We start from the raw sequence: 17,223 nt of genomic DNA, 5'->3' as shown, positions 1-17,223 counted from the left end.
AGCAGTGAACTTGTGATATAATTACTTGAATATATATTTGAGAAAAGTCTGTGTCTATGTGTGCGTGTGTGTTTAAAACTTCAGAACTTGAAATAGAGAGAGGTTGTGCATAACTGATAGGGAAAAGGGAGAGATAAAGCTAAATGACTTGCTACTGGCCTCTCTTCATTACTGATGGTCTGACCTTGCTCCCCCCAGAATCGACATGAGCCCAGTCAGTCAATTCAAACCTTGCTTTTCTCTCTCAGTGTGCCAGCTAAAGCACACAAACACAGTGGGAATTTTTTTCAGTCTGGCCACTGGCTAAGTGAAAGGAAGGCAGCTTGTTAGCAAGCAAACAGTATGTTTTGGTATGCAGAGAGAAGGGATCAAAGAAGCCAGCTAGTTCATTAAAATACACGACTGTTCAAATCAGATGTGGAGCCGTCTAACCATGCAGCTCCAAACTGCGCTGTGAACCCGCCTGTACCAATGCATTAACACTGTGTACAAATAAACCACATTTCCACAACATCTACATACATTCTGCCCAAGTAATAAATGTCTTTGAGTGATGTGTCTGACTGTAAATATTTATGAGTCATGCCATCCCTGTGAACACAATTTTTCTCACAGGGAACTGTGTAGCTGTAGGTGTTTAACCTTGGCATCGGTAATTACTAAATTTGCTCCCTGATGTGCTTCTAAAATAAAGAGCAGGACTAGAACACAACAAAAAGCCCCAAAAACATTCATTTGTTTCATGGCAGGAAAACAGAATACAGAGATCTCAGGGGCAAGGAGAAATGTAAAATCTCAAATTGATTTTGGAAGTGTATGAAAAAGTGCCCAACCCCTGGTATCCTTGACCCTGTTCTGGAAAAGAAATGAGCTAACAAGGAGAATAATGAATTTCCTATGTCTACTCACAGAATCACACTTTCAGAACTCAGGCCCATGAATGAATTTCTTTCAATTGTACGTATATTGATATTGTCTTGAATATCTCTGAAAAATAAAATACAATAGAAACTACACCTTTTTGTACTTCTGTGAGCCTTTCAATACAATATGCTGCTTCAAACACAGTATTTTTCCCTTATATACAATCTGAGGAAATACTATAGACCATAGAGGGTAATAACGTATGTTTCCAAGACATTTTTTTCCCGCAGAGCACAAACCTTCCTGATAAAAAAGGCTGGAGCAAAACATTTCCCACCTGCCCCCCCACCCATACTTTCCTCCCAAATAGGCTGAAGACATTAAAATGCATAAAAGCTCAGGTCTATAACCCTGAGGTGGATGAAACAGCTCCTCCAGCAAACAAACTCCCCAGAAAACGCAATTGGAGTGGCTGTGAGGCCACCCTTTCTCCCAGCCTCCCAGCTAGAAGGAGGAAAGCCATTAGCCTTTTTGGCCTGATTCAGCAGGGCACCTACCAGCCCATGAATCATTCCCCAGCTGATGTCAACAGCTGATGTTATAAGCTCTGTATGTGCTTAAGAACTTAAATGCAGAACCCCTGTCAGTGCAGTTTGTTGAATGGACAAATAGGAATTTCCGTCTTTCCTCAGTTGTGACTGATATAAAAAAAAAACGAATGTTCTGTTGCTGGCTCAAAATAGGCCTCAAAGAAGTTAAATAGTGTTACTCATAATTTAGACTGGGGATATGGCTGTCTCCATGCTGTTTCTGTTGGAAAGCATGGAACAAAATTAATTATCTGCAAAGCTTGAAATTAGGTGCGGTTCCAAAATTATCTCTTGCTGACAGCTCCGTACAGCCACAACTCTGCACCGAGTGACACTTACACAGAGGCTTCATTCAGCAAACTGAGGTCAGCAGAGACAGAAATAGGGTCGGAACATGGCACCCATGCAAGTGAACTGTATCCCTCTGCTACAGATCTGCCCTTTATAAACATCAAGACCTGTCTTTGGCCCTCAAATATTGGCACAACTGAAGCCAAAGGGAATTTTATTATTGACCTCAGAGGAACCAAGGTTTGAAGTGAGGTCTAGTTTAGGACTCGGTCAGTATCAAGGTCTATTTATTCTTACAGGGAAGTGAGGAGTTGCACCTAAAAAATTAAAAACCTCCCGCCGGTACAGGACACAGTAATTCCAGTCTAGTTAAGCCTGATGATAAACACAAAGGTGTACAGGTGAAAGTCTCTGTAGTGACACAGGTGTTGCATTTCCATGATGGTTTCGAGGAGCAGCGAAGTGAAGTTCTCAGAATTACATATGTCAAATGTATTCCTGAAATTTAGTTCTTTTCTTACATGTGTGTATACCATATTCAGGCATCCCTCTCTGTGCTTTATATGCATTTTTATTCATATTAATGTCTATTACTAAGATAATTGCACGACTAAGGTTTCTGCAGGTTGAAATCTTCCAATCAAAGATCTGAAGATGCAGAATTTTGTGCGTTAATTAACAATAAATCTTGTCCGAAAGAACGCTTTCAGTTATTCTAAGAACTGATTGAGAAATGTATGTCAAAATATTTTTCAGTGAAAAAGAAATCAAGTTTTTCTGATATGCATTTTTTCTACAGAAGTGCTTTAGGAAATTAACAGCCTATTTTCGCACAAAATTTTGCACAAATATTTTTTTCCTTGTTGGCACTGGAATTTTCCATAGGAAAACATTTTCATTCTCTGGATAGTTTTACTGCCAGGGGAAAACAAAAGAGGTTATGGTAGATAATTCCCTGAGTCTGGGGTTTTTTTGTCTTTTTTCTTCTTTCCTCTATGATGTGGCCACTTCAGATGGAACACAGCTCTGAGATCAGTGACTCTTCCCATGCAGGCCAGAAAAGTGTCGCCAGGTGGCAACAAATTTCCACTGCCACCATCCTGGTTTGGATTTCAGCTTCTGAAAGAGGAGTCAAAGGCTGTTATCTGTCCCCTGTGCCACCCAGACATGTGCTGACAGTGCAGTTAAAGGAAGAGTGGTCTGTAAAGTGAAGTTCCAACGTTTTGTACAAGGGAAACCTGGAGACAACTGAGACCTTCTGAGCCACATTAGCATCAATGACTGCAAAATTGCAATCAACATGCCACTGTGGAGCTAATTAATGAACACAAGGGGAATCATGTCTTGAAAGGTTTTGCTGGAGCAGAACACTCAAAGGGAACTTCCAAAAAGTGACAAGCAAACGTTCAAACTTACAGCAAAACTTTCTGAAAAGAGTGAATCTTGTGGACAGCGGGTAAAAACCGAAGGCCAGTGTTTGATATTAACCTAAGGGGAAGAGAAGATGAAGATTATTTACTCTGCCCTGGGAAAGAAAGCAGTAATTAACAAAGAAGAAAGAACATTGGACTTAAAATGGTTGTCACAAAAGGCAGTTTAGCCACAGAAGTGGGGCTTGCCAGTAAAAAACTTGACCTTGTAATTTAAAAAGGTTTTTGTCCAAAGTACAAGCTGAATTCTGCCCCACAGAGGTAAAGAGAGAAACCCTACCTTGGATGATTACACAGTCCTACCTGATGATCTCAGGAAATTGTCCATATTAATTTCCCAACAGCATTCTAAGAAGTCAGCTGCACTGACATGGGATAATTATTTTCATAACAGCTGTTTTAAGACAAAAGTATAATCTCACCACAATTTTACCCTTTTGCTCTAATACAGGATACATTAATTCTATGGGAAATTAACATTCATTGATGAAATTAGCAGAGAATTAGGACATTTTACTCCCTAGCACCTTTGATAGTGAGGAGCCAAAACCACGGGAACATTTCAGCAGTCTCTGCAACTGGAAATGGACCTGAGCCTCTATCCTTAGATTGCCTCCACCCTCCCACTGCACCGACCACCACTGGCCTCTGCACTGTGGTTCCTGTCCATGGAACACATGGCTGGACCTGCTGATTCTGAAGGACAACCCTGTACTCACAGCCAGTGAGGTCACAGGTATCCACAGAGATGGACCATGTCTAATTTTGTCAAAATTTGTTACCCAGAGCAGTAGCAAGGACAGGACAAATATGATGTTGCCATGCAGCAGGAGATTACTGGTGGCTGCTGATGGCTGGAAGGAGGGCTGAGTGCTGGAGGGAGGAGCTGGACTGGACTGGGCTCTGACCATTTGGGAGTTTTTCCCAGACACCAAAAAGTCTCATGTTTACCCCACCAAACAAAGAGAAAATTTGGATTCTTGAAAGTTTGATTATATCTTTGTGTTTTTAATATATGAGATGGTAGAGAAAGTAACCTTTCACTGAGACTGTTGGTTTCTTAAGGAACATAGGATATGGACATTATTTTTTATCATGGCACTTAGACAGAACAATATTCTTTTTTTATTAGATGCAACTTTATTTATTTTTTTTTAACTGAATCATTCCTGAAGAGTTGAATTGTGATCAAAGGACTGGTTGAGACTGGAAAAAGGTAGCATTGTTCATATGATGTTTTTTTATGAACCTAGATTATTTCAGGAGAGTTGCAGTCTTTCAGATTTCATAATTTGAACTGAAACTGAACGCCTCCATGTGACAACCAAATCCTATATTTGAGAACTCAGGGTGACACATAAGTCCATAAAATAGTCATTCACTTGCATAAGTACTGCTCTGAGCTCCCTGAGATGGTATCTGGGTATCCTCAGATGCTGAAAGGCCAACTTTGATCTGTCTCATCTTATAACAGAAAGCAATACTTCATATGCAGGGAAAAATTAAAGTAGTATTAGTGAATATTCAAGAAGCCAATTTGTTGAAAAGAAAGCTGCTGAAATGTCATGACTGTTTCGTCTCAAGAGTCAGAGTGGTCTGACTTTGGATTAACTTAAAAATAACAGCTGTCACCATGAAAGCTCCACAAATATGCCTTTGAAAAACTATTACAGATAGTTAAATAGAAGGCATGATTAATGAAGCAGGTGGATTACCACAAGGCCCTTGTTACTTAAAATATTTCTGCACTTACACTTTGTAAAAGGAGTTTGCTGAAAAAAAATTAGAAGCAATGAGAGAAGAACCTAGAACTCCCCCTTACAATATTTTAAAATACACTCTCTAAATTACTGGAGATGTACAGGGTTTTAGTTGAAAGCTGCCTTTAATTTTAAATGAGTCATAAACTAAAAATTCACGCAATCCTTTTTTACAAAGCCCCTTTTAAACACAAATTATGGCATACATTTCCCTTAGTAGGAAAAGGAAGGAGGAGACTGCTGCCAAGTAGTGTGTGGCTACTGCAGGGCAGAGAAAACATAAGAAGCTTTTCCTTCCCCAGTCCTTTCCTGAGAAAATCTCAGTCCTCATGGTGCAGCAATGAGAGGTGAGAGGACTCTAATGCATGCTATTCAAACACTGCTCCCAAGGGCAGCTTACTCCCAGCATATCAAAATTCCACATTGGTTATCAGGGCTTTCACTGTACATGTGAGAAAAAACTTCCCCAATGCCTTGGGTTAGTTCTGATCTTTCCAGTAATTCCGAAGTGTTCAGGGCTCAATTTTCACTGGTGTCAACTGAGCAGCATGAGATGAAGAGGAAAGCATCTTTGACAAATCATTACATACTGAAGTAAATCTACAGGTGGCACAAGGCACCGATTGCACAGAGGCACAGAATGGTGATTAGGAGCAGGAGAGGATGTTCTTTTAATTAAATGCAGAAAAAGAACTGAAAAAATATTTAGCTAGACTGCAGCCTAGATCTTCCCTCTCTTTTTATTCAACCAGCAAATCTCCAGAGGCCTTTAAGTGGATAATCTTTTTAGAATGTAGATAATCCAATTTACTGAATATCTTTCCTGCAGGACAGCTTTGTCAATATATTTACCATACAATGTATACATCCTTAGTACCCTCACTTTAAACAAATGTCCTCTTTAATCTGTGTTATAACTGAGTCCCCCCTTGCCATGCTTAAACAGCTTGGTGAGAACCTGTTTTTTTTCAGATGGCTGATGGCTGCTTTCCAAGACATTAATTGTCTTTCTGAAAAGGCTTACTGAAGTCAACACTTAAGAAAACAGAGCACTACAATCAGCAGAGAAAAAAAAAAAAAAGATCATTCAGAAACTAATTCCTGGAAGATTCTGGCTGCTTATCTCCAGATATAGCAACACATCTGCTCTTTTTTTGTGCCAAATTGTAGGAGCTCTTCTGACAAATCTGGAAACGCAGTTTACCTCATCAGTTTACTGTGGGTATTTGCTAAATTGCAAACTCAAGGTAGGCAGAGATAAATACAACACCACTCAGGAAGCATTATCTTTGTGTCCCTTAATCACACTGGTTACTTTATGGTGAGAGTGAGCCTGATTCCAGCGAGACATTCCTCTGATTCACGTATCCCAGGCTTCTTAAATCTGCAGTCCCCCACTCCTGGGGAAAGGTCTTTAACCATGAGACTGCCATGCCATACTCAAGAGTCTTCTCCAAGCAAAGGGTCAGTAATTCTGTGGACTTTGCTGCACCTGCAGCAAATACAGATTTAGGTTTAGGAAGGACCAGGCAGGTCTAAGACCTTGGAGTTGGGCTCTGTTCCTTTTGCAAGCAAAACACATGGTTTTGGTGCCTGTATTTCCCCTCCCATCCAACAATTCAGCTGTATGCCCTAAAAGTTGACCTGGAAGGAGTGTTACATTTAAATCGTTGTATTGTAAACTGAGATTGCTTAATGCAGGACATCAACACCCCTCCAAAAATGAACCAAAGGACATAGATTGCATATAAGAACAAATTTTGGAAAGAAAATGGGTTTGAAAAGCCATCACTACAATATTAAACAGACTATGGCACAGGTCTTCCTAATGAGAGCCAGATAAATAATCTTGTACCCATGAAAAGGTCAGTAAGTCACCATTTTAAAGCAGTCTGTCTCTCTGGCATATACCCAAGAAGACCAATTAGCAATTCTCTTCAGTGCTTCTAAAAGACTGGTGAGAAAGTTAAGGTTGCCTGTTTCTAGAAGGTTTAGGCTATTCAGCACTGCGTTTTCTCAGCATTTTCCTCTCCTTTGTTTTTTTGCCATACTGGTAACGATGATGCAGGAGACGAAGGGAGTGGGCTGAGCAAGAAATGTGTTTGTACCCAAGTTGACAGAGATAATAAAAAAAGCATATTAATATTCAAGAGCTGGTGGCTGTAATGAACCCATGAAGCTGATGAGGGGACTGACAAGTCTAGCTAGAGCTTCTTGCCTGCCCATAAACAAGACCGAGTGGCTATACAGCTGTTTTTGTAGGAACAGAGAGAAAGCCTTGCCAACAATGTGTTGCAAAAGTCATTAAAGTAGTGGGCTGTAGTAGCTGGGCTCAATTTTGGACATTGAGACTGATTAATTTTTTTTCTCTGTGTTTTCTAAATGAAAACCACCAGCAAATATATGTTTTTCTGAAAGATTTTCTGAATTGTGTTTTTACAGTTCTGCTACAGCCACAAAACTGTGCAAGGAATCAGAGCATGTGTCTTGTACCCTGCCAGACTGTCCCCAGAGCTGGGAACTTCAGAAGAACCACAATGTTCCAAGAAGGGGCAGGTACCCAAGTCCTCATGCTTTGAGATGCTGGTTGCAGCTTGGTCTCTCTGTACCTCCTCACACAGTCAGACAGAACCACCTAACCTGTTATGTGACAAGATATTGATGAAATCATGTGCTATTCCTTCCTAACTTACAGCAATTAATGTGAAAATTAGGCAGTGATGTACAGGTTTACAAGTTTCCAGGTTTTACAAGTTTCCTTTCCTGGCCTTAAAATTTTTATCATTTCTGCAATAGCTGCTCCACACAGATGCTTTACCCTTTTATGAATTATTTTAAACTATAGTCCCACATGTTTACAACTTTTTGCCTCTGTATTGTATAAAAAACCCTGAACAACCACCACAAGACCCCCCCCTAACTGAACTGAAAAACTATCAATCTATTAACCTCCTCGACATCTCGCCTTATATTTTCAATATTGCCTCCTCCTTGTGTCAGGCATCAAGAGGAAGGTGAATATGAGAACTGGGTTACCTTCACCAGATGCTGTTTTACAGCTTTCCATCAAGGTTTCTGCTTTCTCATTAAATTAACTACCCTACCCTTTCAAATAGCAAAGCTTTCTGCCTTTTCAGCTTCCAAAAGGGCAAGCACCACTCAGTGAAACCAGGGGATAGAGAAAATGGCATCTTTCCTACAGGAATGTGCCAGAACAGAACACGAAGGTGTGGCTGTATGTAGAGAGATGATCTGAGCATGATGTAACTCAGCATCACGCCTGGCTCGTTGGACGTAGGAAGTCCCCAACAATAACTTTGTGTCCTGCTCCTGCTCCCTGTGTTGGGAAATGATGTAGCTCCACTGAAGCCAACAATATGGCGCTGATTTTTACCCCCAGCACATCTTCCTCAACCCTTGTCAGCAGCACAAACCCCACATCAATCTGTTCATAAGCTCTGAGCCACGAAACCTGCACCTTTTGTATGGTCTATAGTCATGCAAGACTGGGGGGTTTTATCTCCTAAAATGAAGGCACAGAGGGGATGCAGCATAAATCCATTAGTGGTAAACACCACAGGTGGATTTTATGAACATAACTCAGAGAAAAGCTTTGGCACAAGAATGAATGCGGATTAAGTGGCCGTGAATAAAACTAGAAGAAATCTTCTAGTCACCAAAGCATTGAGTTTCTGGAAAAGCCTCTCCTGGAAAAAAACAAGAAAGCAGGGAACAGTGAAGAGAAGCAAGACTGTCAATAAAGCACTTAATTAATGGGATATATGAAGTGGATCCAGAAAGTAATAGGATGCAGTAGCTGGAGAGTCTCTTCTAGCCCTCCTTGCTCACAAGAGAAAAAACCTTAAAAAAGCTCCAAAACACATTTTCCTCTGATATCAGCTAGCAAGAAAAACTAGCTGAAGAGGAGAAGGGAATGGTCAGGTAGACAAGCAATCATCTGTATTTTTAATCTGTTGCTTCTATAGGTCATGGTATTGCTGCTGAATTTTTATACAGGTAGAAACCCCAAATGTTTGAGTCAACATGTATGGGAGTGTGGAATGACAAATGTTCAGAAGAGGCAACATCCACTAGTGCCAACAGAAAAGCTTTCACTATTTCAGATATTTAAAGTGTGAATTTACCTTTACCAATGATTTCTGTGTCCCATATCTAAACAACCACTGAAATTAGTGTGTTCTTTAGTGTGTTCACATTTCTTCTTAAATTTCATGTGAGATAAATGTGCTCTCATTCTTTCTACCCATCTGTACATCTGACAACTGTACTCCCCATGGTAGCTTGTTCTGGGGATTTTACATGGGATAAATAAATGCTGTGGTTTTGTTCTTAGGTGGCCAGAGCTACTCAAAGCCCATTCAACCACTGCTGAATGACTCAGGCTTGAAATGGGCTGAAAAAGGCATGTGATTTCTCCTCATGACAATGCAAACTTGAAGCTTTATTTCCCTACTGTCAAGAGAAAACCTGTTCTAGTTATGCAAACACAAAAGTTAAAGTTTACCAAGGTGCCTGATGAATTTGATAAAGTGGGAATCAGTCAAAATACTGGCAAGAGCAAAAACCCTACTCCAAATCTAGCCACATATTCCAGTTCAATGAGGGCTTAAACTGTAATGTCTTCTGCAGTGCTAACTACACCTTATCTCCTAAAGTCCAAGTCTTAAATCTCAAATCTTAAAGTAAAAATTCAAAGCAATGCCCCTTGGCATTTTTGAGCCCAGAAACTGTCAGATACTAATGATTTTCAGAGACTTTAAACACTCCTTGGCTTACTGGGAGCTACTTATCAGACCACTGACCTGATTTCATCATGTATTTAAGAAATATCTAACTAGACAATGAAATGCTTACTTTTATGTACTGAAATGTAGAAATCATGACCAGGCTTCTTGGATGAGTAAGGAAAAGACGTCTTGCATGAATAAGGTTTCTTGTGTCAGTCAGGAAAATCAGATGGGGGTTATGTGCTCAGGTGGGCAGACATACAAAAGTTAAGTTGGGATCCTGCTGGGTGAATCAATTGGCATCCTGCTCATCAAAGGGCACCATTTGAGCTGTATAAGCTATGACCATTATGGTGCATATGACATTTCCTCTAGCTGAGTAAATAAAGCTGTACCATACATCAATATGTTTGTATTTTGGGGATCTAATCATCTCACATCAAAAATTTGTGAAGACCATGCCTATAACACTACCTTTGCTAAAGAAAAAGTAATTTGAATGCTTAACAACACCATGTATGTGACATGTAACAGAAGGCAGCACCATAGCAAAGACAGAGGAGATTTTTTTTTTGTCCTTAAGCTCCCAGGAGGAATTTCAGCCTAAACTTGTTTCTAGACACATAAGGAAGGTCCAGCTCCTCATCACTCATTTCAACCTGTTGCTTAGAAAGGCTCAAGAAACGTGTGTGGGAGTCCTCCGTGGAAGTTCTTATCTTCAGCTTTTCTGAGGACTGTGCAGGCATGAAAATGTGGATTGACAATGTGCAACTGGTAGTGAGGAGAGGCCATTATCCTGTTTTATCACCAAAAGTGCTCAGCACCAGCTGGACAGATACAGAAGCGTGTAATTCAAAATGACTCTAGGACTTGTAAAGAACAAAAGATCTTACAAATATCTGAGGCTTGGAAGGTGTTGGAAGGCATCTTTATCAATGTACACGAGGTTGTTGGCTTTCTCAATTCTTCTGCAAAGAGGAAATGAAACATCAGGAAAAAAATATGTCAGTACATTGATCTTAAAATTGTGTTTGTCCCATGACGTTGTGGAACAATATGCTGAGATTTTCTTTTTGACAGCAGATGATCTGCATGATTTCAGGGAGCAGCCTGCCATAGACTGGCAGACCCTACCACCTTTTGATCCTGGCAGTGATCTGAGGATAAATTTTAGGCTAAGCAAGTAAAGAAATGGGAAGCTAGATAAGAAGATGGAAAAGACAAAGGGAGATTTCAAATGCTCCTATATTGCTACAAATTCTTCAGTGCTTACCTGAACCAAACTGCAAAACCTTTGATACTTGCCTATAATGAATCTTTATAATTGTCTCCTTTGCATTTAGATTGCTCATTACTTACATTTCATGTAGTTTGGGAAGGTTGGAAAACACATTTGCTTCTATGACCTCCAAGGCATCATTCTGTGAGATCTCTCTGAAAAATAATTTAGAAGTCAAGATATTTCAAGTCATGGTGAAGCAGAAAATGGACAAGTGAAAAATTCACAAGGAACTTCTCCAATTACTGATGAGTTTTAAAAACAAGTTGGGTATCAGATAAGGAAACAGAAACACTGATGAGTACTGCTGTGGCAAGCAACAACAAGAGTCAGGAACAGACATCTGAGGCTGGAGTTTGCATCTGCAGCAGCAGCCCTGCACATCCTGCTGTCACCATTCCCTGTGCATTAGAAGTCAGGATCTATCCATCATGGGCTTCTGGACCTCTGACATTACTAATTGCTGATAGAAATTTAATGAAACCTTTTAACTCAGTGAAGAAAAGAGGGGGTGAAGGTGACTGAAAACAAAGACAGCTAAAAAGTTCCCAAGAAACATGACACAACTTCAGCAACAGGACACTGCTGTCTTGACCTAATGGGAAGTACAGAGATTAAAATTAAGCCACCAGAAGATGCACCCTTGTTAACAGCAGCTGGAGACCATAGGAATGAAGAAGTCTTCCACACCTTGGAGCAAACCCTATTTCGACATGGTCTGTAAACAGTTAATGCCCACTTACAGCCAGAGAGCTACAGAATATAAAAGCCCAGTTTACTGCTATCACCCCACCAGATTGCATCTCAACAGAATCACCAGGATCACTGGAAATATGTCCAGAGCACATATTTCTTTGGTTCCATAATCTGTGGGATGGCAAAGACAGGGCTCAGGCTCTGGTGTAATTTAGAGCTCAGGAGTTCTCCTGGTGAATCAAGCGGGCATTACTGCAGTATCACCTGTCCCAATCACATCCCTGATGCTGGCACTGACCAGGAAGGTCGAGGTAAAGACAGCCATGCCAAAAGGTTCCCTGCTGTCATTTTTTTTGGAAATGGTGCCAAAATGTTATTTTCCCAGGCTGAGGTCAGCTGTAGGAAGTAAAATTTGTAATACAGCTGTAATTCAGTGATAGTGTTATGGTCTATTGCATTTTAGTCATCAGGTAACTGTGCACATATTTGGAATGAAACCTTGGAGAAATAGATTGCAAACTGGATGACACTTGTTCCTGGATATCTTGTTCTTTTGAAATGATGATGGCTGCAAATAGATTCAAACAGGCCTGAGGTAAAACAAGAGATTATAATGTCAGGTGCACAGTCAAAAAATAATCACAAAAATTAATCTGAGGAATATAAATGTATTCCATTCTCTTCCATGAGAGATGAACCATACCTGACAGATTAGCTGCCCATTTAAGACAAACAAAAACCTTGCAAAAGAAGATATGTTTTTCAGCTGACCTTTTCAGTTTTAAAAAAATGCCTTAGTGGTTTAATATTTTTCAGTTTAATAAGAAGTTTTCCCTCCTGTTTCCTCAAGTTTTTTTTATGGAAGAAATCCAGCTCTGCTCTGCTCCAGGAGCTCTAAACTGACTGGAGAATAAGAAAATAAAAGTACATGAGGACTGACTATAGGTGCTTGGCAGGGTGCACTGAGAACTGGGTTTGTTTAGCAGTGCTGAACCACCAGCTCACATGTGAGTGTGTTCCTCTTTATTAATTTTCAGTGGCAGCAAAATGTTTCAACTGAGGCAGGGATTCCTTCATGCCGTGGGAGATACAGCCCTTGCAAGGGGTGCTTCAAAGACTTTATATTAACTTCCTATTTTCTTTAAAAATAATTGTAAGTAGAAATATCCAGAAGAATAGAATAGAATAGAATAGAATAGAATAGAATAGAATAGAATAGAAGCAAACATTCTCTACTATGAGGTATTTATTTGACAGTATAAAATTCACTTCCCTATCTACAGTCTCGATGATTTAACAACATGGGAGGCGTCTCACACTCTTAAGGCTTGGTTTGGTTTTCCTTGTTCTTGTTTTGGTGGTCAGATGCATATTTGCCACTCCCCACAATCTAAAAATCAGTAGTCTAGAAGAAAGAAAATCTTCAGAAAAAGTGGCACATTTAATACCAACAAATACATTTAGCGAGAAGACACTTCATGCCACCAAGAAGTTCAGGGAAAAAATGTCATAGATTTGTTGGCCTTATACAGGGAAAAAAAGGTTATTAAGAAACCGTAATACAGTAGTGACCTCACCCAGCAGATAGTGCTGCTGAGGGTAATAATTTTTTATGATCCAATCTGCTATCTAACTTTGGAACAACTTGGATGACACAGCTTTTTTAATGGATTGCTTAAAAATGAATGTTTCTGCATCAGAAGACTGTTTTGGCTTCCTAAGAGTGTGGTAGGTTATTGGCTTTGTTTCGATTCAAGAAATGGAAGATACGGATCTGATTAAGGTAGGGCACAAGGAGGCCATGGCACTCTGGAAGGCTTGGAGAATGCATGGTGAAGGAAAGGAATGAAGAGAGGAAGATAGAAATCTCTAAACTGTTTTTGCAAGACTAGGTTTTTAAAATAGTAAGTTTTTTAGAGATTATGTTTTAAACAGAATTAACGCTTGTGTGAGGGGCCTTTCAGAGACGTGGGAAATGACTTGGCTTTCATTCTAACATTCCCATTCACAGGTACAAAGGCCACAGTCTTTTTTTTAAACAGGTAATAAAAATATGGGCATATAAAAATACGTCCATTTACAATGACTTTTTGTCTTCCAGTTGAAGCAAACCACTGCTGCAGCTGTTGAGGTTATGAACATCTCAAGATCAGTAAAAGCAACAAAAAGGAAACTTCTCAGTGGCAGAAGGCAGTAACCCTTCTGGTGCTGGGCTTCATCCTCTGGGTTCAGGGGATTGCAGCAGTAAGGGAAAAGACCCTCTGTCCCCTGCAATGAACTACATCCTCTGCTATACTCTCTCCAGGAAAACCTGTGATGACCTTGATGCCTTAGGTTTTAACTCGCATATTTTTCAAACCCTGTACTGCCTAGTGTGTAACTCTGAAGTTCCCTGTAGCCTGTTAACTGCTGCTCTCTCATGCTAGGTAGACATAGCAAAGCCTCTCCAGGCCTGCTCTCCAGGGACACTCAGACTGTCCTAGGCCCAAAAGTATAAACCAAAAGCCTCTAAAGGGGGAAGCAAGCTTAGGGAAATGACATCATTAACTGAAGCTTTAACTGGAGAATTAACCCTGATATGCAAATGAACCAAACCTATAAAAGTGTGAAGAACTCGTGACCTGTTGTCCATCTTGGGTCCATTTTGAGAGTAGCCTCTGGCTCCCCAGGGTGTACCTTTGAAGGCCCTTCAAATAAACACCTACTTTTATTCCCTTACTTTGTCTACTCTCTGTTTTTAGGTGGCCTCTCAAGGCATCACCTTACCCACCATTGTTCTCTGCAGATGAATCCCAGTTTTGGGCTGCACATAAACCTGACAGGGCTGTCATTCAAGCAAGAAGGATAAATAAAATAAAACCATTCTGTTTAGGAGATCAGTCACACACTGTGAACAATAGGCAGTACTAATCTGGGGTTTGGCTGCCTAATTAGTGTGAACTATTTATTCATACCTGGCAAAAAGTGCACACCTGCTCCTGGAAATCCCAAACAACACTATCTTGGATACAGGTATCCATGACATTAAAAGTGCAAACCACTGCTGCTCACATCAAACAATCAACTCAGCAGACTCAGATCCTCTGTAGAGGAGAGCAAATAATACCTGAGGCAGAAGCTACAAAGAGAAAAAGGCATTGCTGGCTAGTGTTTGTGCAAGTGATTTGTCTTACAGTATAAATACACACAAACAGATGATTGCTCATAATGCATATCTGATTATATGTCATCAAGAGAGAAGATGAGAATCTTATTATGTTGTTTGTTTGCAATGAATGACACTATTAGTGCTACTGGTAGCTATGGCAGGAAACCCAGCCGGCAATCCCATCATCACTTCTGAAACAGGCAAGCCTTTAAATAGATGGTGTGCTGAACAGTCAGGGGCAATTTCTTAAAAAACCCCAAATATCCAAACCACCCAGTGGTTGCAAAGTGCTTAGGCATCTGCCTGAGCTTAGTGTTCACTGCATGCAGAGTTGTACTGAAATCAACAGTGATCCTTGAAAGCATAAATTGTTTACTCAAATACAGACTAAAAGATGAAAAAGCATTCAGTAAACACCTTTTACAAAGGACAACTGTTTTTATTTTTCTGCAAAGAGAATGTAGGATGCTAAGATGCGACATCACATGATTAAGGGATTTCCTCTAATTTGCCACTAAAGTAGCAAACTGGAATCGTTATTACCCATTCCCCAGCAACTGACTGCAGTGTATCACTTCCACATGTGACAGTCAGAGCTTGTGTTAGAAGGGAGAGAGACGGAAAATTGTTTAATCTGCCTGCAAATCTGCCCTCAGGCACGGCCGGGGATGCATCTTCATGACATCTGTGGCAGAGCCCAGTGTGATGCTTGGGAAGGATTCCTCTTCAAACCAGCTGTACTCAGAGCATGACCCGTAAAAATCAAGATACATTGAAATGGCCTTTTAAACAATTCTGTTAGCAAGGGACTTAGAGTTCCTGGCAGTTTCTTTGTAGTCCACTAAAGGAAAAGTCTCTTAGACTAACCAAAGTCTTACAGAAAAAACAAGACTCTATTAAACTCACAAACTAATAATCTTGGAGCCAAGTGGTGTCATATTTCAAAATAATAATATACAGGAAATTTATATCTTTTATGATAGCAATTCCTTTCAGGATCAGAGCAGAGCACACAGGCATAAGGTATAGGGTAATTTCTTTCCTTGCTTGGAAATATGTCTGTTTTTTTAAAAAAAAGTGTGTTTATGTATGTGTGCCTTTATACAGACACAGAAGGTTAACACAGACCAGTAAGTGGTAACTTGTGTCAAAAGAAGAGCAGAGCATGCACAAGGCAGAAGAGCAGCTTAGACCAGCATTAGCCCCTCACACAATGCCCAGGGTTGTGTGATTTTGAGCACGAAGATCTTGTAATTCCAGCAGCGGGAATGACATAGAGAAACTGCTGCCCACCTGGCGAGCTTGGCTGTTTGACAGCCACAGTAAATGTGGGATTTATGGATTTCTGCATTTCTTCTCCCTGTGGTGGACTAGCAGAGGGGACTGCCCTGTCTGTAAAGGCTTCTCTGGTCCTTGCTTGGTGTGTGCACCTTGCCCACAGATGGTGTGAAGGAGGGATTTCCGCCTCTCCAGTCACACGGCCCTACTCTCTGGTCCTGGTGGTGAATTAATCCCTGTAAATTCCTGCAGCCTTCCTTAAATTCCCTTCCAGAGCAGGTACCTACACAGGCTGTATGTTGGGGTACCTCCCCCCCACCGTGTAGCCCTGGGAAAGGGGCCCTGAGGGCACAGACACGGGGTTTCCCTGCCCCTGCTCAGCCTCGTTCCCGTTGGTTGGTTTGTGTTCCCTGCGCGGGCAGAAGGACCCTCGGGTCCCGTGACTGGAACAGTTCCTCGGCAGAGCCCGGCCATGCGGCTGGAGAAATAAACATCTCTGAAACTTCTATCAAGAATTGGTCCATATATATTTCTTTTCCATGTGCCTCGTTGTTTGATACGCATGTTGCAGTTTCCCCACGGTAACAAATGGTAAAGAATGCAGGCAGATCGATCCCCGATCCCTAAGGACAGCAACTGATTTTTGAGTAAATTCTGGATTTCTCTTCTTGTTTTTGTTTTGCTGTTCCATCTCTAAACTATGGAGGAACTGTGGGAAGACCCTTGGCTCTCAGAGCCGCATATGGACATTTATCTTAAACTTAAAAAGATTCTTGAACAACAATTTGTAAATTTTAGCTTGATTCAAGCTCAAAAGGAACTGAAACACTTCCTGGCATGGTTGTTTAAGAACTTTTTCTATGTTTCTTGGGATTTAGCTCTTACCAAAGACTTTTGGAACACAGTTTGGACACAGTTGATTTTTAAGTCAAAATATATGCCGATAGAAGAATATTTTCATGAATATTATTAATTACCGAGACTGTTGAGCAATGTCAGCTGTGTCCTGGCAAAGGGAAACCTGGCTCAGGGACCATGCGACCTTGGCCACGTGCACCGAGCGCTCTGCGAGCAGCAGCGAGGCAATTCCCGCGCGCGGGTGGAGCCAAGCGAGCCGCAGTGTCGGGGGCGGGGGCAGG

General features: G+C 40.8%; 1 protein-coding gene across 7 annotated transcripts in view; it reads right to left on the bottom strand.

Annotated features, from left to right (window-relative positions):
• The window catches only part of LOC103612666 (follicle-stimulating hormone receptor), a 216,396-nt gene that overhangs the window by 18,032 nt on the left and 181,141 nt on the right, over positions 1-17,223 (bottom strand). For 3 of the 7 annotated variants that reach the window (XM_017730105.1, XM_008630368.2, XM_017730103.1), the window contains exons 3-6: positions 11,043-11,117; positions 10,577-10,651; positions 3,162-3,233; positions 910-987 (exon numbers count right to left, since the gene is read on the bottom strand). In XM_017730105.1, the coding sequence (XP_017585594.1) occupies positions 910-987; positions 3,162-3,233; positions 10,577-10,651; positions 11,043-11,117 (300 nt within the window). The remainder of the gene's footprint in view (positions 1-909; positions 988-3,161; positions 3,234-10,576; positions 10,652-11,042; positions 11,118-17,223) is intronic. The other 4 variants (XM_017730099.1, XM_017730100.1, XM_017730102.1 and 1 more) reach the window with 4 other exon arrangements.

The sequence above is a fragment of the Corvus brachyrhynchos genome, unplaced genomic scaffold (genome assembly GCF_000691975.1).
Source record: "Corvus brachyrhynchos isolate BGI_N302 unplaced genomic scaffold, ASM69197v1 scaffold101, whole genome shotgun sequence".
Classification (NCBI taxonomy): Eukaryota; Metazoa; Chordata; class Aves; order Passeriformes; family Corvidae; genus Corvus; species Corvus brachyrhynchos.
Note: the sequence above shows the minus strand (reverse complement) of the source record. Positions and strands in the feature narration are given on the sequence as shown.